The following is a 17244-nucleotide window of genomic DNA, read 5'->3' as shown; positions in this document are numbered from 1 at the left end:
GAAATCCTGAGCACACCTAATTTATGTCACGTGAACACAGATTTCTACAGCAAAAGATAAACATCCACACAGATTAAAAGCTTTTAGCACGTGTAAAGACAGGAAAGACTGAATGTCACAATCTCTATTTTGTGTTGCTTTGACTATGCCATGCCCCAAAGGTGCTTCTCAGTATTTTTTTTTAAACAGTGTAACTCTGTTTTTAAAATGAGGACTGAGGCCAGGAGATAAATGTATAGTTCTTATTCAAGCATAACAAATGGCTGCATGAGCTTCTTCATGTCTTATTTAGCTTTGCTCCACACTGGCAGGCCTTAGGATACAAAAATGTACTTCCGAAGCAGAACACACTCCCCTAGACAGGCTGCAGAACATCTCCACCTCATCAGGCAGGACCCTGGCAATAAAGAGACTAAGACAATCTGAAGGAATTTAATTGAAAAGATCCAAGTGTCTGCTTGGTATCCTGTCCTTCTGGACACACAGGCAACAGATGCACGTGACTGTGGTTTTCTGCTTCCTTCAGTTCCTCCTCACTGTGACACAGGGCTGAACACCACATTTCTCTGTCACACAGATCTCCAAGATGCTGTTCTTGCTGCCACTTGTTTTTGCTGAATTTCAAACTGATGACAGCAACAAAATAGATTCAATCCATTCAAAATAAATCCATTCAAAATCTTATACTTGGCATATATTATATATATTGATTATATTTTCATAAATTCATTTTAATGAAAAAAAAAAAGGCATCAAAATATATTTTACCTGGACATCATAAAGAGCTACAATGTTCTCGTGCTGAAGTTCCTGTAAAACAAGATATTTGTATTATGGAAAAAGGTTATTAGTGTTACTACTATTATTATTAATTGAATTTGCTGACAATGCTGGTTTGGTGATAATCAATGAGAATGTTTTTAAGATGTTCATATGGATTTCAGAGGAAACCCCAGCTGTTTAGACAATATTTACAGGATAAGGAAGTTAGGAATTATCTTGAGAGGTCATAAAAACATTTGGTTCCAGAACTTAATGTCTGTGACTTGTTACAGAAAGTACCAGAGCACAAGATCCTCTACTGAGCACTGAAAACTGACAAGATTTAATTTCCTAGTTTTACATAATTTCTTACTTAGTGAAGTAACCAACTAGACCATGTTCAAATCAACCTTATTTTTATAATACAAAGAAAATCAAAGCAAATGATATTAAATAAAACTCATGGGACAGCTCATGAATTATTTTGAGTTGCTCAAAAAAACTTTTGCAAGTTTTTAACTTAGAAAAGTTAAAAGTTAAGTACTTGCAGCACATTAATATACCAACACTAATTCTGGTATATAATAAATAAATGAGAATATAATATGTATATAAGGTAGTGATGTATCACAAGAAGCTCAGAAAGATGGGAAGAAAGCAGCACTCAGTATTACTGCAAAGCTGTGTGAAATGAGATGTGAAATTCAGAGAGCTGGGAATGCTAAATGACCACCCAAGGAGATGCTTCCATAAAATAATGCTGAAAAACAAAAAGATGCTCCATTACATTTCCTCTGTTAGAGCCACACTCCACATTTTAAGGCAATTATCACAAGTCAGAAGTGGGCAGCTGCTTCAGGAATTAAAGGCAGCTCACTGGTTTCAGCTTTCAAGGCACCTTTGAGCAAAAAAGATGAAGAAAGATCAAAGACTGATGCTTCACCCTCAGCTATGATCTTCTGGGAAAAGGTGCCTCATTGGCCATCCTGAAGGACAAAGTCTTCCACATGTGCAATAAGCAAATCATAGAGACTGCTTCCACAATAATTTGCTATTTTTAACTGCAAAGGCACGCTCACGACCTGTTCTGAGACATTTCCAAAACTAAAAATGTATTCTTTTCTGTTTTGCTTAGTATTTTTATTTCTGAATTCCTAACAAAGAAACAGCACAACAGCAATTACTGTGATACCACCCATGACCTGGAATGAACTAGGTCAGAAGTCTCTTTTCAAGCAAAGCAGCTTTAAAAATCACTGCAAATTAACATACCTTTAAGATTTTTATTTCTTTTCCAAGTAGGATTTGTGACTTCGACAAGTTCTTTTTGTTAATACTCTTTATGGCTACTTCCCAATCAGTTTTCTGGAAGTGAATAAAAAAAGTACTGTTAGTTTACTTTTTTTTTTTTTAAACTTTATCCTCTAACAACTATCTAGGAAAACACTGAGAAAAAGTTGCAAGATGACCCTATTCTACCCACCAGTTATTACTACATCATGTGACACCATCAAGAACTGTTTCATTCCACAATAGCTTAGAAAGCTATTAAAATCCAGCTTCAGCTACACTGCATTTTAATGGATTCCAAAGCATTAAAACAAAAAGAACAAAAAAGAACAAAAACAAGTAATCATACCCTATTTATTTTTTGGTAGCAGTGCTATATGTCTGCTATTTTAGACTTCTCACAATGATCCAGTTACTTTTACTGTCCTTTAAGGACTTCTTATTTTCAGCTTTTTTATACTCTGCAGATGAAAACTGCACAGAACCCCCTCTGTTTTAAGCAAGCTTATATATTGTCTATTTATATATCATCCAAAAATAAACTATTTACTTGTGAGGTAGGAGCACCTCCATTGCCCTTTAAAGTTTCCGCTTCCCTTTCTCGTTATTATTATTTTAACCCCAAAATCACTGCAGAATCGTGAGCTCTTCCTTAATCCTCCAAAATGCTAAATCTCAAGGCTTGTTTTCTGGAAAGCAAAGCTCTTTAGGCACCAGAATAAACTCACAGCATCAAGAAACCATAACGTAACTATGAATATCCGGGGCGATGAGCAAGTCACGCCAGGAAACCAGACACCTCTGAATTTAAGAAATCTCCAGCCAATCCCAAAGGAGGCAATTTTCCATTAGATCCCTCGTTATCCAGCGAGATAAACATGACCCTCCCGACAAACAAAGGGCTCAGCCTCCCCTACAGCTGCAACTCTCCCCTCGCCGCTATGGCAGGGAGCTGCCAACAGCGGGGAGGAGCGCTGGGACCGCGGACAGGCCGGTGGGCTTGAGGGAAGGGAAAAAAAAATAAAGAATTTATGGATCCCGGCTCAGGGCCGCGGGGCAGCCGCGGGCCTCATCCCACCCGCATCTCCCTTCGGCTGTTTTTTCCCCCCGAACACCCAAACCACGTCAGAACTCCCCAGAGGACACAGCCCCCCACCACCGCAGCTGTCACCCAGTCGAGGGGCTCCTGCCGGCCCCGGCTTGTGTAACCAGCCCCGCTCCGGCTGCGCTGTTTACCTTGCGGTGGCGACCTTTGAAGACCACAGCAAAGGCTCCGTGTCCTATCAGGTCCTTCTTGCTGTACTCAAAGTCCCCCACCACCTCCATCATCCCTCAGCGGGGCATGAAGCCCCCGGGAAGGACGGAGGGAAAACAAAGGGGTTCTTCCTCCGGCTACAGCCGCCTCACGGCAGCCGGCGGCGGGCTGGGAGCCTGCCCCGGTCCTGGCTGCCCCCGGCGGCGGGGGCAGCTCCTCTCATAGCGCCGCAGACCCCCGGGCCGGCGGGGCTGCTGCAGGGCGTCACCGAGGCGAGGGGCTCCGTCGGGCATGGGGAGGGGAAAGAGAGCAATCTCAGGGCTCGGGTGTGAGGGGACAGCGCGGCATCGGCGCCGGGACCGGGGGCCTTCTCAGCGGGGAAGGGGGCTCCGTGCCCTGCCGCTGCCCGGCCCCATGGCCCCGCCACAGCGGGGGCTGCCAGCGCCGCGGCCCCGCTCAGGGACCGAACCCCAGAGCATCCAGCGAGGCGGGGGGAGGCGCGGCCCCCGGCTCCGGGAATGGCTGTCGCTGTCGCCGCCGCAGCCCTCGCGAGAGGCGAGGAAGCAGTGAGGGTCTCTCAGGCCGTCAGCGCCTCTCGGGGTTCCTGCCGCCCCACCACTTCCTCCATAGAGATCCGCACTCGGCCAGCCTCGGCTGCGAGTGCCCGGCCCTCTGCACCGCCCCGCGGCTCTTATAGGCCGCAGTGCGCAGGCACGGGCGTTCGGGCGCTTCCGCCGGCGGCCAAAGAGTGCCTCACCCCGGGTAACCTGGGGTAACCCTCCGCCGCCAGCGCCTCAGAGCGGGGCCGGAGCGCGGCCATTGCCATTGCCATTGCCATTGCCATTGCCATTGCCATTGCCCCGAGCCCCCCTCACACCCGTCCCGTCAGGGGGCCGGTCTGCTCGTCCTCTCAGTGAGGACAGCGACCACGGCCCCTGGGCACACCCTTGCCCTCACGCCGGGGCAGAGAGGCCAAAGTCAGCCCGCCACGCCCGGCCATCACCTCAGCCCTTCCCGCGGCCGCCTCAGGCGCACCCGCCGCTGAGGACAACGCTGAGGAGCCACCAGGGCAAGAGGGAGGACCGGAGTTGTACAGGACAAGAGCTGGGACAGTCAGCAGCAGGTATTGGATCATCCCAGGTTTCCAAGGCACTGGCACTATTTACATAGCACCTCCAGGTCGCTCACTCTCAGCCCTGTCCCTGCTCCAGTAGTGAGCAAGACTCTTCCCTCAAACCTGAAACAAGGAATTCCAATGAATGGAGAGGCAGTGGAGGAACAGGCATACAAAGTGCTGTGAGCCAAAGGCACTTGGAGTTGTTCGATCCCTTTATAAGAACAACGCCTCTAATTTACAGCCCCTGCCTCCCGCACTTTTAGATCAGCCTGGGGCTGTTTACAGCACGTACAAACATTAAAAAAAACCCAACCCGCCACCAATCAACAGTCACATGAAGCCTTTGACCTTCACCTCCGGGTTCACATAATTATGCTTCTTTCCTCTGTGTTCCATTCCTCACTGCTCTCTTCCCCACGTTCTCCATCACACCACCTGCACATCCCAGATTCAGACCCTTTCAGGCTTCCCCAATATCCCCTCTGACCCCACACCACTGTGCTGTGCCTCCCCTGACGTGACCCAGGCTCTGCTTTCAGTGTCACCAGATCAAAATAGAGACCGAGCAAAGAATTCTGCAGTTGGGCCTCTCCCCATTCCTCACTTATCGCCCTTGGCTTTCCAACACTCCAAACCAGGCACTACTGGAGCCGTGTGCCATGTCAGGACTTCTCCACAGACAACAAACTTAGATGTAAAAAATATCCAGCAAGAGATTCTTAAGCAAAGATTGACAGCTCTATGAAGGACATTTTAAGCTATCAGAGGAATCCTAAGAAATGTTTTGTGCCAAAAAGAACCAAAGGGCTTTAAAACCCCTCGAAACTGAATCCTCCCTTTATTTGGTGAAGTTTTGAGCTCCCACCCAAAATCCACCCATGGCACTACCCTAACAAACAACACCAAGAAAGTGGAGTTGACCAATAATTTCAATAGCTCAGAACACCCCTGTGGAAAGAATAAATGAGATGTAAAAATATTCCAAGTTAATCATAAATTAAAGTGTTGGTAGTAACAGACACTTTGTGATACGCTTCACAGTGCCCCGTTAAACCAGGAAAAAGCCCACAAGCTTCCATGTGTTACATATTCTGATTCATAAAAATTATTTCCTTCAGAACTGGTTGTTTATTGCCATCCACCAATTCTCACTTCAGTATTAATCCTCTCAGTGTCAGCGTGTATCCTCACCCCAAAATCAATGTCACGAGCTACATTTTAGGGAAGCTGAGAACCAAATTCATTCAGAAGATGCCTTTTGAGCAGATAAAAGTCACAACAGCCATTACTAAGCCACCCATTCTGCATCCCACTTGCAAACCGAGACACATTTCCCAACACATTTTCCTTCCCTTCGGCAGCAGGAATGCCTCATGTCCTTTTGTCCTCCTAATGGGGCTGGAGCCCTGGAGCAGGTTTGTTTCAGCACCGCAAGGACAAACAGCCAGGAGCGGCAGCGAGGTTTGACCGGAATAACAAAACACCCTGCGCCGGGATCCCAGCGGCTCCCGAGGGCTCCAGCAGCGCTCGCTGGAGGCTGCAGGATTTGCATGCGGGTCACTCCTCCCAGCTGGGAGCTTCTGGGTGTCGGTAACTCCAGCATCCACACTACAAAGAACCTACAAATAGCATCCTCACTTGCTTTTGATGCTGGAAGAGTTCAAAGGCAGAACGGACTGGATTCACCTTTCCCAAATGGAGCTTCGTTGCCGGAGATGTTGGGAGAGCGATGCAGGATAATCCCATGGAGCTCGTGCTGCTCTTACACACAGATATCCAGCATTTAGCCCTGTATGCTGCAGCACCCCGAGAGTGCTCTGCTCTAACCATGCAGCAGGACACAAAAACATCCAGTGCACCTGCCTGATCCACCCCGGTGATCCTTCAAAAACACGGAGCACTGTGTCCTGAGCTGGTTCATTTTTAACATCACACTCTGCAGGAGCCACAGCCCACTGAGAGACCAGCAGCAGCCCAGTTCTGCAACCACCATTCACAGAGGGAAGAAAACAGAACAGCAGTACTGGAGATGGCTCTGGGGCTCCTTCCCAGATGCGCCACTTTGCTTCAAATTAGTCCCTCAGTTGTGAGCCAGGATTTCTGATCACAAGAGCAACACATCTAGGAAGGAATTAGCAACTTCCAGGTTGGTTGTCCAAGTGCAGAGAAGGATGCTTTCATCTGGTAGCAGCTCCACAGAACACAGACATCACTGCCCTGTGTTCTCTTAACACCTTTCATCCTCAAAAGCACTCATGGACTTTGCAGCAAGCCCTTCTCTGCCATACCACACCAGCAAAATGCAGCCCTGAGGTAGAAACATCACCGGAACAACGCCTGGGCTGACCCAAAACAAAAATCAGAACAAAGCTGCTTTTCCTACTTTTCATGCAAAACAATGAATGAGGTTCATTTTCTTCCTGTTCATTGAAAGATTTTTCTTGTCTCTCTCTCTCTCCCCAGGCTATAAACTTGCACATGGAAATTAAATTACAGATCTGGGAAAATATTCAAGAGATCATCTGAGTCAAACAGGACAGGAATGTGTGGCTCCAAGGACCCGAGGAACACAACACACACTCCACTTGCATGAAAGCAGGACACAGCCCCAAGAAGAGTTTTCACATGGATTTTAAGGCCTCATTTATCTAAATCAGCTCCCAAAGGTAAGAGTCTGTCAGCATCCTGCTCACCTCAGAGCTATTGACTTCCCTCCAGGTGTTCTGACCATATCCTTCCCTCCCTCCCTCCATCACACTCAGGATTTCCTTAAGACAGGTAAACCTTCCTCAAAGGACTGGCAGACTTCCCAATCCTTATCACTACTGTCCTCCCATTGGAATTTGTAACAAAATTAATGGTGGCATCAGCTGAGCTTTTAAAGGAGAAAGTTCTGGCTATGCTTAAAATTATTCTTGTATTACCAGTGAAAAATAACACCCTTGTGGTAAGAAAACCTGTGTGGGATGCTTAATGAGTAACTCAGGAGGAAGTGGACTGAAACATGGAAGCAGATCCCAGGATTCCTATCAAACAGGACTGGAAAAGCTTAGGCATTTCAGTAGGTTTTCTGTAAGGCTGGTGCTGCTTATCCCAGAAAAGCAATCAAAAAGCTCCAGCCTACCTCCTAGATATGTCCTTTAACACAAAGTAACATCTTCCCCATTAATAATGCCATCAACCCAAATTTGCATCTGCAATTGCCCAAATTAGCTAATTAAAGCTCCCATCCCCAGCGTGGCGGAGCGAGGGAGGTCACGCACTGCTGCAGCTCCTGCCAAGCAGGAGCCAGCTCAGGAGGGAAGGGCAGCAGCTCTTCCTTCCCCAGTGCCTGAACAGGCAGTGACTGCAGCCAGGCCCGGGAAATGCTGCATTCAAATAAAACTGGGAGGGAGGAGTGTCAGGGAATTGCTTAGGAATACAGCTGGAGCCAGGCCAGCACTTAGTATGCATGCAGGCTGGTGCTGTATGAATGGTAAAAATAGCAGCAGATGCTTAGATAAGAAAATACAATTTGGTTTACATGCAAAGCCATCACAGAGCGTGGTTCAAAAATCTACCAGCTATCAGATCACAGGAAGATTAAGGCCAAGAGCTTATTTTGGTGTAAATTTAATTGCAAGGCCCTCTTTCTTCAAGAGGTCTCACTTCACTTTGGAAAACCTTTCTGCTCCAGCATTAGAAAGGTGAGTTTAATTTAGGCAATTATGTCACAGAAGCACAGTCTGAAGGGATGGCAAGAGCATGGTCAAAGGGCACAGTGATTGCTTTGGTTTGGAAATCAGTGGGCAAGGTACACTGATATTTTAGGTACACCTACACACATGCACAGCCAGCCTAGTTCCCACAGGCAGGATCACATCCCTGAGCTCTGATACATCCCTGCCTCCAACACAAAACACACCCAGGACTGACAGGGCACAGTGACCCTGTGAAGCAGAGAATGATTCTTCACTCAGGAAGAGCCACCTGCAACCAGGAGCAGCTGCTTGCAGCAAGTCTGACTTGGGAACAGAGCTGAACTCCCAAGGGTGGGTCATTTCCTTTAGCACAAGCACCCCGAAAAACTTGGAAACCAGGCAGGCTTCTTGGCTGTTACCAGTGACCTGCTCCTCTTCTTCCCAAGGGAAGATTTATCAGCTGGTTCTAAACCACCCTGTCCCACATTTACCTCAGTGAATTACAAAAGGCTTTGTTTATGCAGTGGCCTTCACTGTCAGCAAGAACCAGCTGGAGGAAGCACCCTAATGAAAGAGCAGGTATGGGATACTGAGCTCTTCCCAAAAGATCCCATAGAGATAGCTCCCTGCTGACTTGGCTGGCAGAAGGAGATACTCACAGGAACTACAAATTGTCTTCTCAGTCATATTAAAGATTTTAACCCTTTGTTCCAGTCTCTGTCTCACCTGAACACTTGCAGACAAGCAAAAGGCCATTACTGCACAATCTTAATTCTCCAAAGCAATCCTGCCAGCAGGGATAAAGTCCTAAAATGCATCTTCTGCAGCTGGGAAGCATTTGAGACCCAAACTCCTGTTCTGAGTTGTAGTAATCACTGCATCTGAGGGCTATGGGGAATGTTTTGACCTTCATGCTAACCCACTGCAACTAAATCTGACAGAATAATTTCTGCTCCTTATTAATCACATCCTGATTTTCTCTGTTTCATAAGCATTCTGGAAATAAACGTTTAGTCCAGGTCTATTCAACTCATGATGGCTGGAAGCCCAAACTGACTGATAAAAAGGCTCATAAGCAAACTTACAAATACCCAGCTAACAGTGTGAATCCCTCTCACCCACTGGGCAAGTAAATGCACTTGAGAAATTCCAGGAGCCAGCTCTGTGCAATGGAAGTATTGCTATTTTCTGTGTTGGTCCCAGTCCTGCTGTTAACACGTATCCAGGGCAAGGGACAAGTGGCACACAAAATCCCTGCTCCATTCTTCCCCACCCTGTCCTTCCTTCCCCACGAGCCAGTGGTGGATGGGAAATGGACACTCACTCCCCTGTTCAGAGTCTCATTTTCCCATTCCCAAGAGCTGCTGAAACCTGAAAACTCAGCACAGCTCCAGCAGTCATTTGAAGTCCAGGCCTGTTGCATCCTGAACAGATTAGCAAAGGAGTTATCTGCTGTGGATGCAGAGGATCACTGGCAGATAATGCTCAGCACAGCCTGCAGGGAAATGGGATTGTGTGGAAAGGCAAAACCTTAGTGGAATACTGAGAAGCCCCAAGTCCTCATTCTCAGCAGATCTTTGTCCCAGATCATGCAGCCAAGCAAAATTCTGCAATGGAATGATGTGCTGAAATTTCCCATTTTTCTCTCTCTCTGAAGGCCACACAAGGACAATCCTCTCTGTTCCCACTAAAACCCTCTTCTCCAAAGGATTCTTCACAGAGCAAGAAAGGGCACGAGCAGACTCTGCCCTTCGCTTGCCCCTTTCAGGACAATGGCTACTGTGAGGCTGAAATTCCAATAAAAACCTAGTTGAGATGGTGGCAGATGAGATATCCCTCCTGTGATGTTCAGAAGAACTCATCCTGCAATGCACAGCTCTTAATAAGAACTAAATTAAAATTTCCTTAAATAAATATAAAGAAAGAGTCCATGAGGAAGAGTTGCCAGTGGGAACACGGAGCCGTGTTTGGGTCAATCTCTTCATCCATCTCCTTGGAGATCTCCCAGGACTGTGCTGAGGGCAGGACCAGCAGCTCCATGTCACTGTTCCTATCGACGCCATCTGGAAAGGGAAAGAGCTGCTGTGTCCCTGTGGTGGGGCACAGCTCTGCCACAGGGCCCAGCAGGCACCAGACAAGAGCAGCACCGCAGGGATCTGGGGTCACCAGCCACAGTCAAATGGCAACCAGCTCCCAGGAATTTGTCTGCATAACTGGGAGACGGAAAAAGGTCAGAAAGGAAAACCTGGCCAGCTGGTGCAACTGTTCCTTTCCCTCTCCAGGAGTCAAAATATCTGAGTCAGATTTCATCCTGACTGCTCGGCTGGAGAGGCTCTGCTTTCTAGTTATCTCCCAGCTACAGTTCCTGCCCTGAGAGAGGTCAGGTCTCCCAGCTGGAATCTGACACAGTGCTCTCTGCAATGAGATCATGCCCTAACCACACAGGTCTCTGCAAGGGCACTGTGACTCTGAGGGACACACGGAGTAGCTGCAACATCCTCGTGGACACACGGGTTACTCACATCCGCAAACACTTGTCCTTCCCTCCGCTCGCTACCCTCTGTCCATCAGGGCTCCAATCCGCTGCATACACCTGGTGTGATGGAAATCAGTCACCTGTGCTGCGAGGAGGGCTCACTGCTGCCTCCCAGACAGCCCAGCTCCACCAGGCAGCTCACCTCATCCGCATGGCCGGGCAGATCCACGGCCAGTTTCTTTGTCTTGGCATCCCAGACCTTGAGGGTGCTGTCGCTGCTGCCGCTCACCAGCAAGCGGCTGTCGGCTGACCAGGCGATCTGGTACACGGCTGAGACGTGGCCCCGCAGCGACGTCAGGTACCTGGGGATAAGGACAGGCTGTTAGAGCAGCAGGCTTTGTTCCAAACTTGCCCTTGCCTGCATGTTTCTTCTCCACCAGTACAGTCACAGGATGCCAAGCACACTCCAGGCAGTCTTGCTAGACAGAGTCCATCCAAAAACCCTCCCAAGTGGGCTCAGAATCTTCTAGAGGATGCCTCCTCATCTCACCCCCTCAGACAAGAGACCCTTACCCAGCAGGCAACACTTCAGCCTCACTGCACAGATGTATCCTTCCCTCTCTGGCTGAGCAGCCCAGATTTAGAAGGGCCTTTAAAATCACTGACATGAAAGCCAAGCTCATGAGAGTTCAGGTTGGTTTGCAAGGGAGGACTGCTGCCTGCAAGAACTCACCAGTACTGCAGCTGAAACTTAAAAGCTGGATTACAGGAGCACCCAAACACCAACAGCACTACTTGTAACTACAAGAATTTGCATCATCCAGAACAAGCTGTTCTCTGGCACAAGAACTGTTTAAACTGGGTCACTCTCCAGTTCCCAACACACACATCTTCAGGAGATCACTGGAGTGGAACATCCCATCCCACCACAGCTGTGCCTGCCCTGAGAACCGACGCTGGAGCAACAGGGTGTGCATACAGGTACCAGGCAGTGCTGTGGCTGAGTCACAGTGGGGCTGCACACATAGAGCCAAGCACAGATACCCTGACACAAGAAAAGCCAGACAAGAGACTTCCCAAGGGCAGAAAAAGGCAGAGGCAGCAGAGTGATTTTGTATGAGTTGAAGCTACAGAGATGCTGAACACACCAGGAAGCTGCTGGCAATGAACTGGGGCCCAGCCCTGTGTGCCCTGAGCATTACACACAGACTCCACACAGCACCACCTCTAAGAGAACAAACCAACTCACTTTCCTGTCCTGCCATCCCAGAGCTTTATGGACTTGTCGAAGGAAGCACTAGCTATTATCCGGGTGTCTGGCGAGAACAGGACTTGGTTAATCAATGCCTGGTGGCCTGTCATTCTCTCAAGTGGCTTCTTGTCTTCTGCTGGTCTCCAAAGAAACAGGGTGAAATCATCTGACCCTGAGACGAGCCTTTCTGGCTCCTGACCCTGAAAAAGAGATGAAAGAGCCCAAGTTTTCTACAAGCCAGGTGTGGAGAGCTTGGAAGCACACCAGTGTTGGGGTGTCCACTGCTTTCACCAGTGACAGTGTTAGAAGTGACAGCAGGGATAAAAGGTACTTACCCGGACTTGGTTGTACCTCTGCAGTGCCCTGTCTTTCAGTTCTGACACTGAAAAAGGGAAAAGGAGGGTGAAAGAGAGATTGCCAATCCTTAGATGAAAAGAAATTTTATCACCTTGTCATGCCAATTCCAATCCTAGTCTGCAGGTTTAGCAGGAGCATTTGTGACTGCTCAATTTGCTAAAGACAATTCGGCAGCAAAAGCCCTGGAAAACAGTGACCTCCCCATCCCCCAGACTGTTCCACCCTGGCATGGGCAAGAAAAATCTTGACTTCCATGCATGGAAAAAGCATGACCAGTCCTCCCCCAGCTCCAACGTGGGTGCTGCACTCACAGGAGCCTCTGACATCCTGGGGGTTGATGGTGGCCTCGGCCGGCTCGAAGGCGCCGGTGCGGAGAACGTAGTCGGTGCTCAGGGCCATGGTGTTCACCCAGTGAGCGTGGCCCTGCAGGGTGCGGCACAGGACCCCCTGGGGACAAAGCCACCCTCAGACAGGGACAGGACACAGCCAGGCTGCACAGCACCCACCAGACCCACCGGGCTGCAGGGACCAACCCTAAACTTTCCAAACCTGCTTGCCCCAGCTGCAGGCAGGCCAAGCAGGGAAGACTGCTGAGCTTCGAGAATCAGTTTCCCTTGCACAACACCCATCAGCTCAGGCTGCTGCAGGGATGTTGCCAGCTTTTAGCCCCATTTAACGCTCTTAAGGATGAAAACATCACACAATAGATACTCCTTGCAAATGGTGCCAAGCAACAGGTCTGACAGGTCAAGAAGATACAGCAGCTGTTTTTCAGGGCACAAGCTGTGCCAGGAAGAGCAAAGCTACCCCACAGTGTGCCCAGCCCCCTTTGCCAGCAGCCCAAAGGCAGTCCCTCACTTACATCCTGGCTCCTCCAGACTTTGATGGTCCTGTCCTGGGAGGAGGAGTAGAGCAAGCCATCACCCCCCCACTTCACACAGGTCACCGACTGTGTGTGGCTTGTGAGGATTTTGTCACACCTGCCCATCAGCGTGTCCCAGATGCGGATGCTGCCATCCTTGGAGGCACTGGCCAGGTAACGGCACTCTGGGTTTCTGGGCAAAGAGATCAAATCCATTTGTGCTGCTCCCCTGAGCCCCAGAGGATTCAAGGGTCCAGCACGCAATAAAATGCAACTTTCTTTTGATTTAAGATCAGAGAGAGACCAGACAGGGGCAGAGCACTGACCTACAGGGAACAAGGTCTCACAAGGCAGGGGAGAGGCAGACAAATGCTTCCTCCAAACCAACTCCTGGGCTGCACAATGCAGAAATCAATCCAGGGTAAACTTGGCAGCTGAGGCCTTGGCAATGACCTTGCACAGCTTTAACCCACTGGCTATGGAGGTCACCACGAGGTCACCATGAACTGGCACCTTCCCTGAGCACAGACTGGAGAGAGCCCTGGGCAGGGGATCAGCCTCACGAAGGGAGCACAGATCCATGGCATTGGGAATGTGTTGGATGTTCCCCTGCTTCTGCCATGCTTCATGCCTGTGGACAGAGTGCTGTTGTGTTGACAGGGCTGAAAGGAACACTGTCCTTCCACATCCACTATTGCTCAGGGGGCAAACTGAACACATCTGGAAGCAGCTGGCCACAACCCAGCAAGGACAGGGCAGCCACAACCCTCTGTCCTTTGCACATCGTTATCACTCTGCATGGTGGCACCAGCAGTGAGGAAGAGCAAAGCCCCCCTGTTGCAGTGGAACTGGCTGAAGAAAGAGAACTGCAGTCCTGGCAGGGTCATGTCTCTCCTCCCCATTTCCTCATCTTCCTTACAATCATTTTTTTGCTAATCCAGTTAATTGTCTGCAAATAACTGGAGCTTCCTACTGGCAAATTCAATTTGCAGGGCTCTGCTCTGAAGGGGCCCTTTTTCTTTATTTTTTTATTTATTTCTGTAACATCTTGGATTAATGGCTACAACTGTCCCCTTCCACCCACCTCTCCCAGAGGGAGCTTTAGCTGATAGAAGGGATAAGGGGATTGTACAGTTAATCATCCCTGATGATAAACAAACAGGATGACAGAGGCCAGCAGGATCAGGAGAGCAGAAAGGCGTGCTCTGCCCTTGGACACCACCAGGCTTCCCTGCTCCCACCTCAGCACTGCTGGAGCAGCACATCAGTGTTTGTCCACAGGCAGGTGTGTCTTTTTCCCAGGGGAAAAGAGATACAGCCTGGCAGTGATTCCCCAGCAACTCACAGGGACTGTGAGCAGCAGCTGGGACTCCTGGCTCCCAGCTGCACACATTTTTCCCAGCTCACCTTGAGAGCTGCTCTACACAGGCTTTTTCCCATAACAGGAGAAAGGCAAACAGGAGCAATGCCCTTTAGGTCAGGCTGCTCTTTTCCATAGGAGCAAAGGGGAAGGGCTGAGCTGGCCCCTTCACTTACATGTGGAGTGGTTCCCAGCACAGGCATGTGATCCATTTGGAGTGGCCAGAGAGCACCCGGCCGATCTGGCTGCCAGTGGCTGGGTCCCAGAGAAAGATCTGTCCAAGAGAGGAAGCACGAGGGTCACATCAGGCCACAGACATCATGTGAATCCCAGAGACGTTGGAGCTCCATTTAGAAAGCAGAGGTGTCCTTGGGATCGTGTTTGCACTCGCAGGCAGCAGCAGGGGAAGGGGGCTGGATGCCGTTCCAAATCCTTGCAGCAATCAGCTGACACCCAAAAGAACTAGACCTGATTGCCCTCCCATCTGCCTAAAACCTGCTGCTACAGTTATCTGACTCAACTCAAAAAAGCTACAGGTCCCCACAAAGCCACCCTGTGCCAGAGACTCAGGCAGTGTTTGCAGAGCACAGTGAAAGCCACAGCTAAACGCTGCTGATTATCGGATGCTGTGGGTGGGACACATGCTGGTTTTCTCTTGTTGATTCTCTCTCTACATAAATGTTCATCTTAAGAGCCAAGGCATTAGTCATCTCCTACTTAAGAACCTAGGAGAAACAGGGAAAAGGAGGACAAGCAGCTCTCTGGTTTCAATTAAAGGCAGACCAGCACCAAATCATGGCTGAACCACCCTGGCCCAGGACATTTCCTTGGGATTGGCATCACAACTCTGGCAGCTCTGTGAGTGCTGTCATTGCTCCCAAACCATTTCAAGGTCAGAAAGAGCAACTGCCCCTCAGCAGCTCAGCTCCCATTTAACCACATGCTCCTGCTTCCCCAGGCATTTCTGCACTTCAAGCACATGAATTTTGCCCCACAGCGAGGGCTGAACTCCTGTCACATTTGTGCAAGAGGGAATTTGGCCACGTCTGTGTGGGAGCATGATGACCAGGCTGCTGCTGCACGGCTGGATCACGCTAACAGCAGCCCTGACCTGTCCTCACTCCAGTCACTTCCCTCGTGATGGAGCCGCCACATCCAAAGCCTGGGCTCTTTCCTGGACAGAGGGAAAAGCGACTGCCACAAGACAGCAGGACTCAGCAGCAAGAGATCCCCAGGGTGACAATGCCAGCGCACTGCTTGGCACTGAGATGCTTCTTGCACTACCGTGACACAGCCACACACAGAGTTCCTCTGGAGAAGAGGAATCCCGCTCAAAACAATGGGATACAGGCCTCACACCCCTGAAGAAACAAGAAACACCCCTAATCCCCTCCAGCCCCATGCTGAGGGAGCCCACGTGTACCTGGCTGTTCTTGCAGCCCGAGGCCAGTTTCTTGCCATCAGGTGACCAAGCAATGCTGAGCACCCAGTGCCGGTGACCTGGCAGAGAGAGCACGAGTGGGTGAGTGGAGAGCTGTGACTGTGACTGTCCCTGGTGTCCCAGCAGGAAGCCACTCTGTGCTCCTCCTGGCCAGCCCCACTTTGCCAAAGAGAGCTACTCCCTCCTCAGGCTGCGGTCCCAGCCTGGAGAGCTCAAACAGCACCAGGCTCTGCTCTGCCTGTCCCCCAGGCAGACAGGGGGTCCCTCCTGGCACAACCCAGCACCCACCTTTGGCCGTGAACTGCGGCGTTTCCGTGCTGAGGTCCCAGAAGCGGACAGTGGTGTCCCCAGAGCCGCTCGCCAGGTACCTGGGAGAGGAGGAACAGCTCAGCACAGTGTCCCCAGGACAGGACAAGGGCAGCTGCTGCCTTGCCCTCATCCCTGCCTGCAGCCACACCCTCGTACTTTCCGGTGGGGCTAAAAGCTACGGAGATGACGGCCTCGGTGTGTCCCTCCAGGGAGCTGGTGCAGCGTGTCACGGCTCGCACCCTGAACACCGCCTGCGGCTGGTAGATGATGTCCAGGACCTTCTCCGTCTCCACGCTCTGCCCTGCCAGGGTCTTCTCCAGCGACGCCACGATCTCGGCATCGTGCACGAAGAAGGCCAGAGGCACCGGCTCATCCTGCGGGAGAAAGGGCAGGTGAGGTAGCGAGGGGCGGCGCCGGGTGCGGCTGGGGGCGCCGGGGAGTTGGGGAGGGGTCTCACCTTCTGTAGGAGGGCGTTGCACACCAGCTGCAGCTTGTCCGGAGTGATGGTGACCGGGACATCGAAGGGGGAGCCCAGGCACTCCCCTGCCTCATCGCGGAACTGGATCAGGAGCCGCTGCACATCCTCCTCGTCCGGCGGCATGTTCTGCGGGACAGCGGGCTCAGCTCAGCGCCGGGAATCCCACCGGGCAGCGGGCACAGCCCCTCACCCCGGCAGCGATACCCGCCGGGCGAGAAGGAACCTCCACTGGGGGACCCCGCGTAGGGCGAAACACCCCGCACTGAGCAGGAGCCGCGCGGGGGAACCCCAGGAGATGGCGAGAAGATCCCGGAGCGCCGCCGCACTCCCACCCCTGCAGCTTCCAGGTGCCGCCAATCCCGGTCCCGGTCCCGCTCCCGGTCCCGCTCACCGCGGCCATGTGCGCGCGTTCCCCCCGTGCGCCGGAAGCGGGCGGGGAGCGCCCGGGCGCGGCGCCGCTGCCCCCTGGCGGCCGGCGGTGAGCGCCGCGCTCGCCCCGGGGCCGCGGGTTCGAGGCCGCGCAGGGACAACTCCCGCGGGCCTCCCTCGGGAGGTGATGCCAAGCGACTCGAGACGGGCCGAGCTCTCACACACAGCGCGGCCCA

The 17244-nt window shown here is 51.0% G+C and overlaps 2 protein-coding genes across 2 annotated transcripts in view; both read right to left on the bottom strand.

The window, feature by feature from the left end:
- The window catches only part of ULK2 (unc-51 like autophagy activating kinase 2), a 36373-nt gene extending 32648 nt beyond the window's left edge, over positions 1–3725 (bottom strand). Inside the window, exons 1-3 of the mRNA XM_021524906.3 lie at positions 3289–3725; positions 2035–2127; positions 769–810 (exon numbers count right to left, since the gene is read on the bottom strand). Coding sequence (XP_021380581.1) covers positions 769–810; positions 2035–2127; positions 3289–3381 — 228 coding nt within the window. The 5' untranslated portion in view covers positions 3382–3725. The remainder of the gene's footprint in view (positions 1–768; positions 811–2034; positions 2128–3288) is intronic.
- A 1610-nt stretch (positions 3726–5335) lies between these two features.
- On the bottom strand, positions 5336–17053 carry NLE1 (notchless homolog 1). The gene is made up of 13 exons (XM_021524907.2): positions 17031–17053; positions 16619–16765; positions 16318–16535; positions 16141–16220; positions 15835–15911; positions 14588–14685; positions 13052–13244; positions 12501–12636; positions 12168–12214; positions 11830–12032; positions 10783–10942; positions 10627–10697; positions 5336–10167 (listed from the first exon to the last, which is right to left on the bottom strand). Exons 1-13 carry the CDS (start codon positions 17037–17039, stop codon positions 10155–10157), a joined length of 1452 nt encoding a protein of 483 aa, XP_021380582.1. The 5' UTR covers positions 17040–17053; the 3' UTR covers positions 5336–10154.
- Between the last annotated feature and the right edge of the window lie 191 nt (positions 17054–17244).

The sequence above is a fragment of the Lonchura striata genome, chromosome 20, assembly GCF_046129695.1.
Source record: "Lonchura striata isolate bLonStr1 chromosome 20, bLonStr1.mat, whole genome shotgun sequence".
Lineage (NCBI taxonomy): Eukaryota > Metazoa > Chordata > Aves > Passeriformes > Estrildidae > Lonchura > Lonchura striata.
This window is presented reverse-complemented; position numbering and strand designations above follow the sequence as displayed.

Coding starts and splice junctions, on each gene's coding strand:
- NLE1 (XM_021524907.2), bottom strand. Junction 15,912..16,140: donor GCCGCAGTTCACGGCCAAAG/GTGGGTGCTGGG, acceptor TCTCTCTGCCAG/GTCACCGGCACTGGGTGCTC. Junction 12,637..13,051: donor AAGTCTGGAGGAGCCAGGAT/GTAAGTGAGGGA, acceptor CTTTGTCCCCAG/GGGGTCCTGTGCCGCACCCT.